Source organism: Grus americana, chromosome 15 (assembly GCF_028858705.1).
Source record: "Grus americana isolate bGruAme1 chromosome 15, bGruAme1.mat, whole genome shotgun sequence".
In the NCBI taxonomy this organism is placed as follows: domain Eukaryota; kingdom Metazoa; phylum Chordata; class Aves; order Gruiformes; family Gruidae; genus Grus; species Grus americana.
In genome coordinates this window covers 13,772,118-13,791,700 of record NC_072866.1, presented here as the reverse complement: position 1 = coordinate 13,791,700, position 19,583 = coordinate 13,772,118, and the positions used below count along the sequence as shown (strand labels likewise).

The 19,583-nt window shown below is 38.5% G+C and overlaps 2 protein-coding genes across 6 annotated transcripts in view; one reads left to right on the top strand and one right to left on the bottom strand.

The window, feature by feature from the left end:
• Positions 1–19,316, top strand: part of GPR146 (G protein-coupled receptor 146) — a 54,586-nt gene extending 35,270 nt beyond the window's left edge. Inside the window, exons 1-2 of one of the 3 annotated variants that reach the window (XM_054842409.1) lie at positions 1,641–2,031; positions 14,776–19,316. In XM_054842409.1, coding sequence (XP_054698384.1) covers positions 14,820–15,824 — 1,005 coding nt within the window. In that variant the 5' untranslated portion in view covers positions 1,641–2,031; positions 14,776–14,819 and the 3' untranslated portion in view covers positions 15,825–19,316. Of the gene's footprint in view, positions 1–1,640; positions 2,032–11,703; positions 12,076–14,775 lie in introns of those variants that run through there. The other 2 variants (XM_054842408.1, XM_054842407.1) reach the window with 2 other exon arrangements.
• C15H7orf50 (chromosome 15 C7orf50 homolog) overlaps positions 1–19,583 on the bottom strand; it is a 129,588-nt gene that overhangs the window by 68,012 nt on the left and 41,993 nt on the right. Inside the window, exon 1 of one of the 3 annotated variants that reach the window (XM_054842413.1) lies at positions 11,700–11,773. The exons of the other annotated variants lie outside the window; for them this stretch is intronic. Coding sequence (XP_054698388.1) covers positions 11,700–11,705 — 6 coding nt within the window. The 5' untranslated portion in view covers positions 11,706–11,773. Of the gene's footprint in view, positions 1–11,699; positions 11,774–19,583 lie in introns of those variants that run through there. 3 annotated transcript variants of the gene reach the window in all.

The window sequence follows — 19,583 nt, the reverse complement described above, 5'->3', positions numbered from 1 at the left end:
AGTGATAGCTACATAGCAGGACTGTGTAGGGGATTATGTATCTTTACATTCAAACAAGCCTTGGAGAAAGTGCTAGACAAACCTGACCAGGATAACGCCAAAACTATTCGGTTGCGGGCACTGCAAACTGTGCCGGACTGGCGGGGCTGCAAGAGCAAGAGTCGCCTCTGTAAAACCAGGAGAGCAGCAGACTTGAAGGAGCCACGTTATTACCTTCTGCTCTCCCTAGAGACCGAAGGAGTACTATTCCATCTCCCAATCTCTGCATTTTTCTCCTGCAAAAGCCTATACGCTGAAGTTTATGAGGCCTGAATTTCAAAAGGAAAGCACGCTTCACCTTAAACTCTATGCCCAACTGTCACTGCTATTTTATCAGATGTAAATCAACACAGTTTCAGGGTTTTGCACTGTGTTTCAAAATACAAGCCATACGTAACGGCTTAACCAAACGAGTGATAAGCATGAAATATTACAAACCATAAAAAAAAGGAAAAAGCATAATCCTGGGCTGCCCCACATTGTCTCCTCATAGAGATATTACTTCTGAGATTAAAGAAGCCCTTGTTTATTTAACAATTTGACCAATCTCCAACAATAAAGCATTTAACAGAAAATATTAACATGGGACCTACAAACAGAGCAGCTATGTTATAAAGACTGTAAATAGAGACTTGGGGTTTTTTTTACTTTAACATAAACAATAAAAGCTTAGCCAAAAGCAACAAAAAAAAATAACTAGGCAAAAACTTAGATTGTAAATACTGACAATCAAAAAAGTTCTCAGGTGTTAACCTTAGAGTCTTAGAGTCCTATTCTGAAGCTTTAAAGATACCCTAAGAATAAAAATGACCAACTAATGGTATAAAATAAGAAAATACATGTATATTACATACACTAAAGAAAATACATGTGCTATATATATATGCCTAACACGAATGACAAATTCATTTTAGGGGTGAACTCCTTTTTGGTTGAGAAGTAAAAGCATATATTACACTTCATTGCTGTGAGGAGGAAGGAAAACACATAAATTAATTCTTCATTACAGTTTAACAAGGCAAATTATTTAAGGACTATTTGTATTCAAGCTAAGTAGACAGAATCATGATATTACATGCTTTTTATTCAAATGGAAAGAATTTACATTTACCTACCATCTCATTAAAGTAAGATGATATAGCAGTCGCACTTTCCTTACTCCTTTTTCTTTTAATTAAAATGTTCTTTTTGAATGCTTAAAATAATTCTGAGGTTTACAGTAAAGTATTTTTTAAAGCACACATTGGCTCTTTTTCAGGTCTAAGGTTGGTTACTGTCTAAACTCTCCAGAGGCCAAGTGGATGTTACAGGCTTCTGCTAAACAGCATTGTTTTTCAAAGGCGGGAAGGGATATGACTCGACAAACACAGCTGGGATGAGGAGCTCTAAAGAAAATCAAATTTTACTAACATAATATTTTTGCTTTTGGCTTATTTTGCTCCAGGTGTATTACTCTTAACATGCACAGCTTTGCAGAATAGCTAGTCCTGTGGTAAAAATTCTTTTCTCGTACCAAAAAAGCTCTCCCGGTTCGATGCAGCCGCTATGTAACTCCTCCCGTTATGTAACTACACCAAAGGTTGAACTGTTCTCGAACCACAGTAACGTCCCTTCAGTTTGTCCTTTCCAAAAAAAGACCCCTGAAAACCCCCTTTCACAATTACAAGCATGGTATGCAGAATAGTCCCGATGGCAGGATCAGGCCTCCTGTTTTTGCAACAGCCCTCTGCGCCAATAGGAGCGTGCAGCTGAGGCTTAAAGGATTATGTGTATGTATGTGCAGGGGAAGTCACATGTATACACAGAGTTCGGTGCCACTACCCAGGGCAGCGCAGCGGCGTCAGCGGTCTTTTTCTAAGCTCTCCCATTGTTTACTCCTGCTGGAGAAATGAGATATTGGACTTTCTGCTGAGCTTACTTTGAAAAGGGTCCGACTTGATGGGCAAAATGTTTCTGCCAGCCATCAAGGAACAACAAGGCAGAGCCTACCAGGTGAGATTTTAAGTTCACCTTTTAGATTGCTTTCAGTTTTTAAGAGCCTAGAAATAATGCATATAAACCTTGGAGCAGTGAAAATGAATAGTGCCATCATTAGAAACCAGTGTTCAGTATTTAGATAACAGTTCTTTAGGAAAAATGCCGTTGTTTAAACTTGTCATGCTCCTACTTTTATCTAATTGTCCAAGAGAAAGTTACAGTAGGCTTTGTCTTACGCATGTCAATTTTCATGCTCCTGCACATGAGGCCAGATTTCTCATTTACTGCTTCTTTATATACTGAGTATGTGCCTTTAAGTTTTTTATGAATCGCTCTGAATAGATGAGATCTCAATTTTTCTGTATATTCAATCTAGAAGTGTAACAGCATAGCACAAGCATAGCAGAGGAACTGATCAAAAGTTAATCTAATTCGTCTTTATTAAAGTGAAAAAGTTCTCAGTGAAAGTGCGATACTTATGAATCTTCTATTCAAAGCATAATAATAAAACACACAGCAAACCAGACTGTGAAATATTACTGCAAAGCAGCTAAGACACAGCAGTAACTAATTAACTAATTAATCACAATTAAGCTGCATTTTCATTTATATTATAAAAGAAGGTAAGCCAAAGGCAAACTTCAAAGCACCAAAAATTTCCTAACTGCTCTCAGCAGAAGCTTTGAATAAGCAGAATGACTGCTGTCCTTTTTAGCATCCATAAGCATTTTTAACTATGCTAATCACCATGATATTTGCAAATCTGTTTTCTACTGCACTTAGCAGAAAACCTACTTTCCTTTAGGGCTCTGTCAGCTGAACTTTATGTCCTCTTTGTATAAATGCTAAAGCAGTATAAAAAGGCAGCACCCCATTTCTTACGCCAGCATCACATCCTTCACGTATTTGATTGGCCCCATCGTTTAAGTCAAAGCAATATCCCACAGATTTCAGCAGAAGTTGGACTGCTTCTGAAATGATGAAAAAAAGCTAATCAAATGTCTGGACAATATGATTCATGTGAACGTCTATGTTTGTGATCTGCACATCAGAATGATTCATTTGAACTCCTGCATGCAGGATCTGAACATCAGATAAGAGTTTATCAGAATAGTCTGCATATTTTCCACAACAGCTAAAACACATAAGGCTCATTTAAATGAAGATAGTGAAGATAGGCTAGTAGGCTCCAGTGACCTCCCTACAAACTGTGGTTTACTGTTGGTATGCACCCTGTGCCTGTGTGGGCTATGTAAAAACAACCATTTATCAATCATTACTAAGAAACTGGCTCTGTGACAAACTAATTACTCCTCAGGCTTCCACCCATTAGCACAGGAGGAAGCAGATTATAAATGTATTTTATACAGGCTCTACACAGCTCCTGCAGAAACAAAATCTGCTACAGAAGTCATGCTTTCTTCCTGTGGTGTGCAAGATTTTTAAAAATGTGTGTACCTATTGAGGACACTAAGAAATCTTTAAGAAAAAAATCTGTTCGAATTAAAAAAAAACCAAACAGTAATTGCTGAATGGCATGTGAATCAATACACTGCAATTACTAAGCACTGATATTTATTTCAATGTCATTTATTTGGCTGAAGTCCCAGGAATTTGTACAAATCCTAACCATGGCTTCCCAAAACACCGTGGATTGGACAGAATGTGGGTAACAGGTGGCTACAGGCAGTATACTCAAGGTGTAACTTCACAGATGATGTTGTAATGGGAGACTTTAGGTTTAGAGAGTCCTGGTTTACGGAGGTCCCAGACTCCTTTGCACTTTTCTTGCCCCAAAACTACTTTGGCTTTTTGCCCTTGGAAACATTTGTCCAGCCTCATATTTGGCTGGAAAAAAATGACACCATTAAGAATAAGTAAGGAAGCGTTGCCATCCACACACCTGTGAGGTATGGCTAAGGGCTCAAATCAAACCAGCAAATACTTAAACTTCTAAACCCTTCACAAACATCCTAGAACAGACAGTGGCTTCATCAAGTTTGATGGAAGGGTCATTCCATACATAGAGGTGCAATGGGGAGCCTTGTAAGAAATCAGGATTATTGGTAGAAAATTTTGATGGATAAGGGGTAAAATAATAGCCACCCTTAGATCAGCATTAATATTATAGTAGCCTATATAAAATGTTCAAGATATTTTATCCAGACATTATAAATGGAATAGGAAGATGCCATCAGTAAATACACAAGTTCATCCAAGAAGCAGCTAGAAAATGGTATTTCCTTCATCAAGCAATAGAAATTAAAAGCCGCAGGAGTGTCAAGAACAAGCTGTTTCAGACTTTTGCTGACCATTATCAGAAATGTATCTGTTGATCGCCAACAGATGTGACAAATTTTGAAGTAATTTCAGCTTCAGTGCAACTCTACCGAGGGCCGATTTCCCCCTTCAAACTCCAAACACAAACCAGTTTTATACTCATTCTTATAAATGTTATCTAAGAACTATGTCAATATTTTTGCATTTACTGGAAACCCGGTCCCTGCAGTGTCAGTCTGTTTCACAAGAGTTTCCTACACAGCCAAGGTGATGTCTAGTTGATAAGTCACCAGGTCAGCTTTCCCTGACGTTTCTAATATGAAATGGCATTATATTATATTTTCCAGGAAAACCACCATCTGTGCCTCCTGTTGGTCTTTGCAACTGGCAGCAAAGTATCTGTGGGGAATGTTTTCATGCTGCCAAATTTCAGCAGCGTTCCCCGTCATAAGTCCTAAGTGCGGGTGAAGCTAACAAACAGTGGGTTAAGATAAGAGCTGCTGTTTCCACCCTGCCAGCTCACCGGGCTAACTCATTTGCAGAGTAATGCCAGCAGAGTCAGTACGCCTTTGACACTCTGTCCCTGGGATAAATTCAGTCTGCAATACCTAGAATAAGGATAATTTGCATGAATTTTGATTGGCAAGAATTGGTCAACTTTACCGGAGTGATGCTGATTTACGTGGACCGGAAGCACCATGTTAAGTTCACATACATTCCTTACCTGGAACCTGAGCAACTCTAAAATGCCAGAAACGCAGAGATCCAGCCACTTATCTCCTAAGAGGTGCAAATGATCTGTCTGCACCTACGATCTAAACAAATTAGCTAAACAAAGAAATTTACCATAAAGCTGTCTTGCAATTTTGTATTTTCTCAAATACTACAAAGGCCTTAGCAGAAAATTCTAAATTTGTCTCCAGCATCTGGTGATCTTTACACAGAAAAAGGAACATGTGTGTCTCATAAACATTTTTTTCCCCAAAACCATTTAAGTGTTTGTAGATACTGGGGGGAAAAACCCCTTTAGTTAAATATTGATGATTATCATAAAAGAAAGATCCTTTAATGAAATCGCCCAACTAGTGTATTCCATTCCTTAAGGCGGAAAAAATGAACTAAAATACTTTCATTAAAAACAGGGGGACAAAGTCCATCTATTCTGTAAATCTAAGTCCCAGCTACTCTGAACTTCAACATCATGATAATAAGAAAGCTTTCTGAAGGTGCATGTAATCCTAGTTAGATCTACCGAGTTGAACTATTTCATACCAAAAGAAACTGCAGCTTACATCCAGTTTTAAATTGAATGAAAATATCTGCTACAGTTAATGGGCTTGTGTGCTCTCCAGGAAACTGAAATTGTATGTTTTAATTAAGTCTTTTGGTTTCTGCGGCTCATGTCATGGTTTAAGTCAGCTGGCAGCTAAAACAACCACACAGCCATTCGCTCACTGCCCACACACACAGCGGGGTGGAGGAGAGAATTGAGAAGAGAAAGGTTGAGATAAAGACAATTTTATAGGACAGAAAAGGGAAATAACAACAACAACAATAATAATAGAATATACAAAACAAGCGATGCACACCACAATTGCTCACCACCCGGAACCGATGCTCAGCTAGGTCCCGAGCCACGTCACCTCCCAGCCAACCCCCCCAGTTATATACGGAGCATGACATCATATGGTATGGAATATCCCTTTGGCCAGTTTGGGTCAGCTGTCCTGGCTGTGTACTCCCCCAGCTTCTTGGGTGCCCCCCACCTTCTTGTTGGCAGGGCAGTATGAAAAGCTGAAAAGTCCTTGACTGCTTAGCAACAACTAAAATATTAGTGTGTTATCAACATTATTCTCATCCTAAATCCAAAACACAGCACTATAGCAGCTGCTAGGAAGAGAATTAACTCTATCCCAGCCAAAACCAGGACCCCACCAGTTACAAGCACAGTGGATAATTGCCACGGGCCACATTTTTTAAAAGACTTTTTCACTGAACCAGTTAAAAAAATTGTGTGTGTGTACATATAGTGACTTTCAATCACCCTGATACTGAATTTCATTTAAGTTTGTTGCCACTTAAAGTAGGATAGCTGCATCAAAATCAGTTTCCAAGTGCTCTGAAAACACGGACCAGGCACTGCAGCAGTACTCACTGGCTGTTGGTACTCAACACTCCGAACGGCACCGTCTACTCTGCTGAAAAGCTGTCACTTCTTCTATTCCTATTAGTCAACTTGATATATCCAGAGCTCGAAACATCTTATGAAGCCTGTTTTCTAATACTACACTCATTCTAAATATTACTGTTGTTTAATACACCATAAATAGTGGAGGGTGTCCCTGCCCATGGCTGGGGGGTTGGAACTAGATGATCTTTAAGGTCCCTTCCAACCCAAACCATTCTGCGATTCTATGAATACTAGGGAAATTACAGGGCTTTTGTTTTGCACATAACTCAGTTTTTTAAGAAAAGTATTACCTAGTGGATATTTGGGCATCTCAAAATTGTGTCTTATTTCAGAAACCCAGGCAGCTAAGGCTTGTAGATGAATACAGGTAACCGCTGCGTAAACTCATTCTGCCTGATGGAATACCCTATCTTTAGAACTGCACAAAAATAAGATATTTCACTTTTTGCTGTAATGAAATCTGAAGCCACAACACATCTCTGATGTATTAAAAGCTGCACTGTTCACTCTACGGGGATTAAAAAAGAAAAGATATGTCAGGTTTTCCATACAGAGGCTCTTTCGGAATTCAATGATGAAGCTAAGGCAGGAAGAGGTGGAGCAGGAGACCAGTCATACTCATCTGATACCGGGATGCTGAGAGAGGTTAACAAAACATGATCGTGTTTATAGAGTTAACCCATGCAGAGCCCCCAGGGCAGCTATTCCCAAGCAGCTACGAGGAGGGCACAGCCATCGGCAACCTAACTCCCGCAGAGGCTCTATTACAAAGAAATCAACAGCATAAAAAAGAAGGATTTATCTGGAGTGGCAGATGCGCTTGGCAGACAGTATCTGTCTCTGAACACGGGACTCCTTCCACACAAATCGTGGGGGACCTTAATGCTGGACTATCTCCTCTCCACAGAACATAGTCTCCCCATTTTGCAGGAATTTCATTTGTCTCTTCTACCCCATACTACCTGGTTATTACAACCTTCCAGACCACTGTCATGCTGCCACTCTTTAATAGATATAGCAGTCTCTTAAAAACACCCTTTGGGAGTTTTTCTTATTGTTTCCAGAGTAGTTGATCTTTTTTGTCTGTCTTTATTGGAGTATATTACTTTTTAAGCAGCTTTAAGCTGCTTAAAAATTGAGGAGGAAAAAGAGAAAAGAAAGCAGATACAGTTACCTGTTTCTGATGGATACACACCTCATTTTGTGCAATCTTCTATGAACAACGAAGACAGAAGAAAGTTCTTCAGTTCTAACCTCATATACCAAAGATGTGCATCTTGAAAAACAGTTGCCATAACCTAAAATCAAGTTTTCCTCTCTTTCTTCCAAACTCAAAGGAGCATCTGAACTCATTTGTTGATGCTTACTGATTTGTGACAACACTTTGCAGAGACTTACTTCTGACATAGCCTTACTTGAACTTGGATTGCCAAAGAGATGAACAATCTAAATAGAAACAAAGTGTGCACCCGACATTGCTAATAGTTTTACATTATATGGAATTATATGTATTTATAAGAAGAAGAATAATGATGGGGAAAAAAAGGCTAAAACAGAAAAAAAAAAATTGCATCTATTTAGTAGGTTGCCAAGAGACCGAGGCAGCAAGCAGATTATCATGGCGCAAGCTGGATCTGAATGCCCAGGGAGCTACTATGCAGATGATTTACCACAAAGGTGGTGCTTACAGAATGAAAGAATAAACAAGTGGCAGGGGTTGCCAACATCTGTGGAACAATAAAATCGGTCACCCAGTCCTAGCAAGTGAGAGAGGGGCCCACAGCAAGGAGCTACATTTTGAAGTGCTCTGAAGACAACATATATTCTGAGTTTCTGGAAAAGCAGAGAGCAAACAACCTCAAAGGATGACCAAAGCAAAATGCAAAGACTGATTTCAGAAGCACGAGTATCTCTGTAGTCATTCCATGTGTGACAGAAATATACCCTTATAGTTCTTGAGAATTCATTTTTTATCGTTGACTCAACATGCCTAAGAACAGTCTGAGATGTTCCATGGGAAAGTAACAGAGAAGTAAGAAGTGAAAGAGGATGATACTTATAAAGCCTGTGATAAATCTGATATGATACCATATATGTGTCATATGAGCAAATGATGATGGGAGGTGCAGCGTTACCTGTAATGGAGTCATCAGGAAGAGATAAAGAGGAAAACAAGGGTCAGGCAGATGTGAAAACCAAGTTTTTTTTAAAAAAACAGAGGGAAATGTACGTTCACATTTATGTCTGGGCAGAAGGAACGCTTAGGGAATACCACTGGGGAGGCAATAAGCTATGAAGCTGGAAAGGGGCTCACAGCACTCAAATTGTGCAGAATGAAGCCGGAGTAAGCAATAGTTGGGTGGTGTGAGTCAAAGATCTTTTTTAAACATTTTTTATTATTGTTATGTTGCTACTACAGCAAGTTCATACTGCAAAGGGAATCGGCTTAGAAAAGCAAACCCTGAGCCTAATGATGAGGGTGAAATCAGTGGGACCAGGAGGCTGGGCGCCTACTGTTTCCATGAGTTCACTTGCCAGGGGTAGCAAACTCCTCGCTCCGTGCTCCCTCTCACAGGGCCGGGGACAGACAGTGCTACTGTAGAAAGGAAAAAACACCCCTCTTCCAACTGACCTACTCTTGCTTTTCTATTTGTACGTTTTTAAACATCCAAGACAGGTTTATAGTCAATGCTACTTTATATCAATTATTCTTGTTATTTTGTCATGGATTCTTTCGTATTATATTGTGCTGAATTAACTACATTATAAAATGGAACCGATACCCATTATAAACATACCACACACCAAACTGGTCAATGATTGCACCACAAAGGCATAAATGATAGGGTTGGAAGGGGCCTGTTTTTCAGCCCAGCACCCAGGATCAAGCAGGATTTTCTTCTCCACTAATGTTAAAAGCATTTTATCATTATATTATATTACAAAGAGCAGCAATTCAGCAACTGCATAAGGAAGGTATATTCTGAGACCTACTTGCCTGCACTGGTGCTTTTTTCCCCCCTCATATCTAACCTGGGCAATCTAGTTTTACTTTTCTGTATATCCAGCCAACGAGTCTTCTGTTAATCCCCATGGTATGTAAATAAGCTCGTAAGCCTAAAAAACGTCACGTTACCCAGACTGAGAGGTAACAGCAGTGTGACACTTCATTTCTCGCACTTGAGAGTTCAGAGCGTGTTCCCCTTGAGTGAGGTACAACTGATTGCAGGCATGCTGTTTTCCAGAAATACCACTCATCCGTTATTTAAAGTTTTAAGAATCAATCCATAAGTAATATTTAGCACGACACTTTCAAAAAGCATCTTTCAAACCCTGATGAGTAGCTGACAACCTACTAAGTCACGGTTTACACATATATGCAACACTTCTGGCCAAGCGTTTCAGTTTTCTTGGTCTTGATCTGAAGCAAACCTGTGCCGTCCAGCAAAGCTCTGCGGAGGCTCAGCCTTCCCCTAGGCAGAGCCCTCGGGTTTCAGGCTCTGTAGGAATTAACAGATCATGTGGGAACTCCAGAAGACCTGATGAAGGTATGAGTCTTAGGCCTGTTTAGAGACTTACCTCACTGGCAACAGCTTTATTAGCTACATATGGTTTATAATGATATTACGCGTTGTGAAAAAACACATATTCAGAGGTTAGATAATCCCGATAAGAGCTATTGCACATATAGACGATAACAAGTAGACAAATCATTTATTGTCTAAACAAAAAAATCTGCAGAGCAAGAGATAGTGCTACAGCTGGATAAATGTTTGGGTTGGTTTGTTTTTTGGTTTTTAAGTCAAACAAAATAATCAGAGCATAGAATGGTCATGCTTGAAACTGCTAACCAACCTGCTCTGCAACTTGGTGCTGCATTATGAATGAAAATGTCTGAAAAAAACTGACTCTGTAATACAACTAAGCAGCACTTCATTTTTTCTCATTAATTAAAGTTTATTTTATACATCTTTTCTAAAATATTCTTTGCCACCAAACGCTCTTAGCTTTTTGTGCAGTGCTGTAAGAAGTTTCTCTTAAGTACTTCATGCAAATTTTTATCCAAATAAAATCACCTTCAACTTTCATGACATGTAAAGAAGTAGGCTTTTGGCCAAGTATCAGAACTCTAGAAGTACTTCTCCACTAATACCTTCCACTTTGCTGTTTCGCCAGTGAAGTCATGATGATTAAAGTCCTTTTAAAGCTTTGAGGCAGCAAAGGCTTGATGCCAGTCTGTAACACAGAGTTATCCATAGCACATACGCAGTTCTGTCTGTGGCCTACGTAACAAATAGGAACATAGGAACTTGCTGTATTTGGAGTTGCAGTGTTTTTACCATATTCCTAATGAATTGCTAAATACTAACTAAGCAGCACAGGCCTTGCCTAAAAAACCCACAACTTACAGTCAGACGGAAGAACTCAACACAAACTGAGTAGTCATTCTTAGTGTTTCTCTGGTATTTATTCCATAAACACCTGCCTAATTTTTAATTAATGAGTTTTAATTAATTCAATTTTTATGGAATAAAGCCTCAGAATCTCTAAATATAAGACAAATTGTTTTGAAAAAGTAAGGCAGCTGTTGGTTTTGGTTGACACTATCAGTTAAAAACATACTTCGAAGGTAATAGCTTTGGTTCATTAGCCTGAGGAGTTTCCATACAAACAACAGAACCACCAATTCAGAACAAAATTCAGTACGGGATAAATTATCAACTTACAGTTCAAAAACTCTTTCCAGAAATGATCCATTTTAAAGGTGTAGAGATTATACACACATTCATTAATTGTGAGTGACATGCAAATATTGAGAATAATCATCAACTTTTTTAAAAAAGGAAACAGAATGGAATCCATAATGCCATCACCAAATGAGGTTCACGTTGTAATGCCTTTTTACAACACCAACACAATCTCCAAGTTCAAAGTAAACACTCAAAAACTTTCCTTCCTAGCTTGTATGACAAGCTAGCTCACCTTTGCAAGCAGCACAAGCACCTATGCACTTCGTAGTAATTTTAAAATACTGATTGTTTAGGATGTATGGCCTATAAAAATAAAACCTCAAAGCTACATATTCTCATCCCAGGTTAAAAATAAAACCCACGCTCTTGAACGAGAGCTGCTGATTGCGCTTGCAGGGAATGGTACGGCCTCTCCAATGTCCCCAGAGAACCCCAGCGCAGATGACAATACCATAACAAACCTGCATGCTCCAGCAGCCCGTATATTTTAAGTAGTAAATCTGAAACCCAGAGACCAAACAGAGCTGGCTCCAGCAGCTCGCTCCCCTCCGAGCACAGCCTCTCACTTCTTGAAACTGGCTGTAAACAGGGAAAGGGAGGGGCATGCTGCTTGCCAAGCCAAGCAGAAACTTGTGAGTAACTTATAGAGGAAAAACAAGTGCAGCGCAGGCAGGCAAGCAGAGCAGCACGCTTCCCCGGGCGCTGGCGAGAAGCGAGCACCATGTTTTCAATGAGAAACGAGACAGGGCTTTACAGCCGCCTTCCTTCCTCGGAAACGCTGCTTATCAAACGCGTGCGGATCCGACAGCGCGGAGGAATGTAAAACGTGAATTAAAGGTAAGAGGCTTTACAGCAAGGCTGAGGTTGGGGCCGTGGGAAAGGAAGCCTGGAGAGCGAGCGGCGGCTGGCAGGACGCTCGTTCCTTCTACGGTTTAAGTTCTGATTTTAGTTTTCAATGTGATAAAAGTGTAAAAGCAGACAAGACCAAGGGAGGCATTAGGGAAGGCTGAGTCAGCCCACAGTAAACGAGGACTGCAGCATTTACTTATGCAACAGAGTCAAGCTACTACTTTTGACGGGAGAAGGGGTTAGTTTAGATTGATCGAGTAAAAGTGCTGCATCCGAAGCATCCTAGGGACGTACCCAGACATGGTCTGCGAGGACAAAACTGCCTTTAAAATTACAAAAGAAATGGCAGGGTAAGAAATGCTGAGCTGGGCCTGTACAGTACAGCAAACAGGTTCAGTGCCTTCACAGGTAAGTGACAATTAAAAATGGGTGATTTCTACATCAGTGGCAAAAGTACCTCATCTGGTAGTTTAGAAATCATAAGCAAAATTTCTTCAGAAAATATTTTTATTTTGGATTTTATTTTTGCTCATTTCGGAGGTAAGTTTTGTAATTTCGTAACATTACTATTTAACACAATGAATTGCCTATCATTTCTATCATCAAACTAGAATTGTCTTATGTAACTGCAGTTAGAGGACAAAGAAAAAAGGGATGATTACTAAATACACTTGTGAAACCAGACGTCCCCCTTCTCTATAAAATATAAAGCATGGTAGCAAAGACTTGATCTTCTGAGACAGTATACAGGCAAGTATTCTGTGGCTGATGTAATTCAGTCTGGAGTAATCAAAGCTCCATGCTTAAGGATAAACCTACATGATTGTATCCATGCCTGTGCTTAGTCACCCTTGCACTCACTGTAACGATATTTGCAATATCTAGTTCCAGTCTGCTGCTTTGGTTGAATCAAGTCATAACTTCAATGAGATGTAAGTTTGGTTGCCTTCAACTGTGCAAAACAGCTTTTCTTTTTCTTTTAAAAAAACAAACCAAAACCCAGCACCTTCTTAAAAACTTAAACCAACAGATGCTTCCTGAAAATAAACTGGGTTGTTTTCAGTGCTCAAAACCAGTATGAGGATTGAAAGACAACATAAAGATACCATACTTTCTACTCATATGCAATACTACAGCTAAAGAATTGATTTGAGAAAACAAACCAAGTTTTTCCACTAAGGTGAAAGAAAGCTTGGAAAACCACACAACCACATCTTCTGCTACTGCCACAGAAGCCACTTATCTGAGGAAATCCAACATACAACAGTGGAATAAAAATTTGTTTGCCCAGCTAAAATTACTGTATTTTTAGCCTGATACCTGGCACAGGCTATGGTATTTAGAAAAAAAATGCACACAAAACAACTGCAGTGGGAAATAAAAAATGGAAGTTGATGTGATTCTGGAACAAATTCTGTACTGAAGTGTCAAAAGATTAGCACTAGAGAGATGCAACCACATATTCGTACGCTTACAAAACCCATACTGTGTAATTTAGCCATATGGTTCATGGAGTATAGCATGTTGTCTAGTAGCATTCATTTTAATTGCACAATGTTTATTGTGGATTTGATTAAATCTTGTTCTGTCTCTGGAAGGAATGCAGGTACGTGTACTTATACTTTCCTATACATGTGAAATACTTAAATGACACAATGCAGAGTATCTGACAGTATCAGAGTACACGTGACGTGGGAAATCACCTGCTGCATAAATTCTTCACTGTCCCAGAAATGGGCTATCAGGAATAATAACCATGATTTTAAGGCTGTGAATGTTTTTGGTTGAACTTTAGAGATTACTTATTTCTGCATTTTGGAAAGAGACTTTTCACAATTGCTTTAACGTTCACTGATTTCAGTTAAAATTTTATCTCTTTACTGACGATAAAGCCAAGATAGCTGGACAACAACTACTGATACTAGCATACTTTTTAAAGAATTCAAGCTATTTTGAGAGGAAATGATAGCTAATTCTTGCCTTTTTGGAAAGTCAGGCTGCCCTGATATTAGGTTCCCTAGACTACAGAGGTCCATTGTTTTTTCAGAACTAAATGGTGATAGGTTGGCGATCTGAATACAAACTGACCTATAAAAAAAAAAAAACAACCCTTCACCTCATTTCCCAGTTCCCTCTAGTCTTTGTCAGTTCTATCAGTGATCCAGTCTACATCCACCATACTGCCCTGAATGCGCCTCCTAAGAAACTATCTGCTCAAGAGAAAGCTTATTTAACACCTTAGAGAATTCTATTCTCCATCTTATTGCTAAGATTTGTGCTTCAGCTTATATCCTTCAGCTCTTCAGCAGCCACCCTTATGTATTCTTAGCTATATAAAATGTTCAATAATTTTAAAAACCATTGTACTAATCTTCATGTATATTACATCAGTACTTATTTTAAAGATATACAGTTTATTATTTACTTCTGTTGAGTGTCTGTATCAACTCATTTGCTGCTAATTTCACTTAAATTAATACTTCAGAACATTTACTAGTCTCATGAAATTTTAAATCACCAATGACTTTCTAGACTAACAAGATCAAAAGGCATTTCAGTCACTGACCTTAAATTGATCAGTTATGTGAAACGTGTAATCTCTATCTTTAAAATGTTTTCTTCATCCGACATTGTATTTCACTTACAATATAATATTTCAACAAAACTTTACTATTTCTCTCTCTACAGAAAAGCTGGTAACCAGCGGAGAAGACACAAAAGCTAAAATCACTATGTGGAGCTGTGAAACCTTAAACAACAGTACAGAGAACAGTGAGGACCAGCATCTCTGCCATGACTTCCACCTTGTGCTTTCCATCTTTTCCCTACTCTACCTCATTCTGTGTTTCCCGATTGGCCTTTGTTACAATGGCTTGCTGGTCCTAGTCAATCTCTATAACAAGGCTACTATGACTATGCCAGATGTTTACTTTGTCAACATCGCCATTGCTGGTCTCATCATCAACGCTCTGGCACCAATGTACCTTCTAGGTCTTGCCAATACAAAATGGGCCATCTGGAATTCTAACAATGAAGTTTATATTACCTTGCTTATTTTATTCAACGTCTCGTCCTTAGTCACCATGTACTCTACTACATTACTCAGTCTGGACTACTACATTGAACGTGCTTTACCTAGAACTTACATGTCAAGTGTGTACAATACCAAACATGTTTGTGGATTCATCTGGGGTGGTGCCATGCTTACCAGTTTTTCATCTCTCCTGTTCTACGTCTGCAATCACGTATCCACTAAAATAATCGAGTGTTCCAAGATGCAGAACAAAGAAGCAGCAGATGCCATTATGGTCTTTATCGGGTATGTTGTACCAGCTATCGCTGTACTGTATGCACTTATATTAATCTTGCGAATACGCAAAGAGGCTACACCACTGGATCAAGACACTGGACGATTAGATCCATCGGTGCACAGGCTTTTGATTGCCACAGTCTGTACACAGTTCACGTTATGGACACCCTATTACGTTATTCTCTTGGTAAGCACATTTACTAATGCACAAGGAAGAAATGCAGATGAAAATTACAGTCGAATATTACATTTCACCAAGATTTTATCAAAATTCTTGGCTTTCTCAAGCAGCTTTGTAATGCCTCTGCTCTACAGATACATTAACAAAAACTTTCCCAACAAACTACGACATTTGCTTAAAAAGATACACTGTGGGAATCAAGGGTGTTCACATGAACGCACAGTAGTACAGCAAGTTATGACATAGGAATGAAACCCCCCCCCGGTGCTCTGTCACTGCAGTACTTAGCACACCAGTCCCGGAACTGCGATACCGCTGTGTTGGCACTCAGAGTCATTAATGTGAGAGTCCCCACCAGGAGGCTAGAAGGAGCTTTCCATTACAGTTAATTGAAACAGTCTTAACTTTCAAATCAGTAATTGTTTGCTGAAATCTTGTGAGACTCTGGCCTCTGTGCTGTAAGACCTGTGACATCTAATACTTTCAGTGCACTGAATTGGTTACAAAGCATAAACTCGGTCTTCATCACTCTGATATTCCTGTCTGAAGAAATCACTAAGCAGTTTACTGAAGGCTTGACTGAAAACACAGCACCTTGTATCTTGTACAGAAAAAGGTATTACCTTGTTTTCTATACAAAGAAGTAACAGTGCTATCCTTGATGAAGTAAATAGCATTTTTCAATGAAGACAATATAGATGATCTTTACTAAAGATCATGTTATCCTATTATACCTGTCCAAGTAGTAAATGTTAATTATAAATTATTTAATTTCTTTCTCCATCACTGAATCCCCTCTAAAAGAAGCCTAATTTACCATTTTCGGAAATTATTTTCTTGCACAAACTAACCTAAGTTTTAACGTTTATGGTAAATTGATTTTTTTCTAGATATAACAATTAACAAAAACACGTTTTATTTTTCCAGCTCTTTGTTTGCATCCTAAAACATTTCAAGAATTCAGAAATATTTATTAACTAATTCTAAGGGAACTGAGAGATGTTTGTTCCACATATTAAAATGAAGGACACAGTGGTTTACAAAGTTAAATCAAAATTTAACTAGTAAAGAATGTCTGGCTAAGTGTTATGGTCCACATATGTTCATGTAACAAGAGTAATTATCTTAAAAATAAATATGTTTATGATTAACATTTTGTATTTTCAAGGGATATGTTTGCAACAAATAAATTAAAATCTCTTTAATCTAGGGCATCACTGGAGGTTTGGCAACAATACAAAATCCTTCACTACATACAAGACTAAAATGGGAGCAATATATAGGAATCCCAGTCAGCATCAGCTTTTTGCTGACCTCTCAGAAATGGAGTGCCTCCCAATATGATTCTTGAAAACACAATAAAAGTATAGTTTCTGAATTTCACAGTGAGGATGAAGAAATCCAATCCAGATTGCCAAATTTTACTATGTGAAATACATAGAAACACAAACATGCTGCAGGAAGCAAATTAACAGTTACCCACAAGAGCAAACTACGAAACATTGACCCAAGCACTGCCTGTCCCCATGCTGCTGTTGCATTAGTAATGACGGGGGTAGGGGTTAAACTGCTCTTCTCCCCCTGGTTTGGGGGCAGCACGGTCACTCGCCCTGCCAAGAGCAAAATCATTTCGTTGCTTAATCTGTCACAACGTAACTCAAATCCCACGACTCAAAAATTGTGGCTTTTCAAGCCTCTGGTATAGAAGAAACATGGAGCAAAACCAGAATCAAACCTCTTTCATCACTTATAGCACAGTCTCGTGCTATTTGGTCCTAGTTTGTCAGCATAGAGACGTGCTTAAGTTCTAAGTGGGAAGCAGGTGCGGAACAGCCTTTTCAGATCTTTTCCCTTCTCTTCAACATTATTCAAGTAATTTCTTGCTATAGCCATCTGCTTATCTTCTTCATATACAAGCATCTCTAAGTTATTAACAACCTGCTGGAAGACTCTCCATTAATCTTTACTTTTTTAATAGCTTTTCATATTTTACTGAATTGTTTTTAACCCCTAAGCCCTATCTATTTCTATGGTGTGTTCTCCACACAAAAACTGGCCAGCACAACTACATCAATTTAACTGCACAGTTTTAGCCTGGTGATTAAAACCATGTTACGGAACGAAGCTGCCTTTCTTTATCATTATGTCTGATTCACAGACCAATTTATAGTGCCTCTATGCTGACATGATACTGGCTGCTTTGGAAAACCATTTGGTTGGTTGGTTGGGGGTTTTTTCCCCTTAACTTGAGAGGTTTTCTACAAATTTCTACACATCTTGAGCATTCAAGCTCAGTTCCACACAGAAGTGCTTAAAAAATAAATCTTTCCTTACAACTGTCAAGCAAATAGGCTTCTCTTCTTCCCATCCAAGGAAAATTAGGTTTCCTAATGCACCACATTAAATCTCTCGTGTAAAATCTGTTAAAGAAATTTTGTTCCATTATGCAGGAAAAATTCCAGCAGGGAGGAACTGGCTTATCTGGTGTGAATAGAGGCTTCCAGAACTGGGACACTGCCAGGACGGTGTGGCTGAACAGGCAGCATTAAGTGCAATGTCAACTTTCATGTTGCTTCCTTACTTCTATTTCCCCCTTTCCCTAAGACATCCTACTTTCTGTTTCTAACAAGACTGTTGCATTTCTGTTGTTCTCTCTCCATGTTAAATTCCCTGTTTCAGATCATGGCTCTTTTTATCATTTATCTTTTTCTCTCATCTTTTTCACTTCTCTGTGCTATTTAATTTTTACTTTGCTCCTGTTTCCATCCCTGCTTGGTCTTGCACACTTGGTACCATTCACCACTCACATTTACCTCATTAGACTGCTTTATGATGACCCACATCTTAATCATTTGACATTAGAAGTGACTTTATGTAGTAAAATGGAAGCTGCTATTTAAGAGATGGAGAACAAGTTTTTATATAATTTACCCTCGAAATCTGAATTTTCATTTTTTTCTAATTTTTTTATTGCAGCAGAGTTAAGTATGCTTGCATGTATCCTTGATAACATACTAAATGTGATGGCAATCATATAGACAAACCACTTTAACAATTTAACGAAGACTGATATCCACCCAACTTTTTTTAAGAGTTAATTTGATATATCACTTGCCTCAAAGAAACTGTGCCATGGAGCTGCCTGACTGCTATTCTCTTAAGGAAATTCTGAACTTAATTGCAGCATCCTCACGTGGTATCTCTTAAAAAGCAGTATCCCAAAAAGCAACAACTTTGCAATATTTATATAAAAACAGCAGATGAGTAAGTGCAGTAAAATACTTAAGGAAATACATGATATCATAAACATGGAAGAACTTTTATGGACAAATATTTAATATACAAAGTTCTCAAGAATGGGACCTTTCCATTTCACACATACCTGAGGGTTTCTGATGACTGTAAATAGGGGCTTATCTATTTCACATTTAAATAAATAGGAGTAAAATACTGTATATATGCAAGATAAAAATCAGCCTACTGATGTAAAAAGAATTTGCAAAGAATTTATTAAATTATTTCTTAAAGTGTATCATTTAAATGTAAACCTCTGAACAGTAACGTGTACTGTATGTTTCTGTATGTATATACTGTATACTAGAAAGTGAGCACTAGTTAAGTGCCATTATTAACAGTGTTATTTTCTCACAAAATTAAATTTAATATTTGAGTTGATCTATGGCTTATAGCCCTCTTGCTGAACTGCCAGTTAAGTGAAATCAATAAAACTAACAAAAATGTTCTCTCTGCTTCTGCTTAAATTATTAAAATCGCTAGTTAAGACTGGTCCTTGTTGACTAACCTAGTAGAGGTCCTAGTTTCAAAAGTTTTCATTTGGGAATCAAATTGAGTTGGTCTTGGAAAACAGTTTCAGTTAATGACAGAAAGTGATCAACCCCTAGAATGTTTCTGGTTCTATTAAAGCCTTCAATATGATGTCAAAATACTATAGAAATGGACTTTCTGTAAAGCTTCACAAAGGAACTATTGACATAATAAATTCTC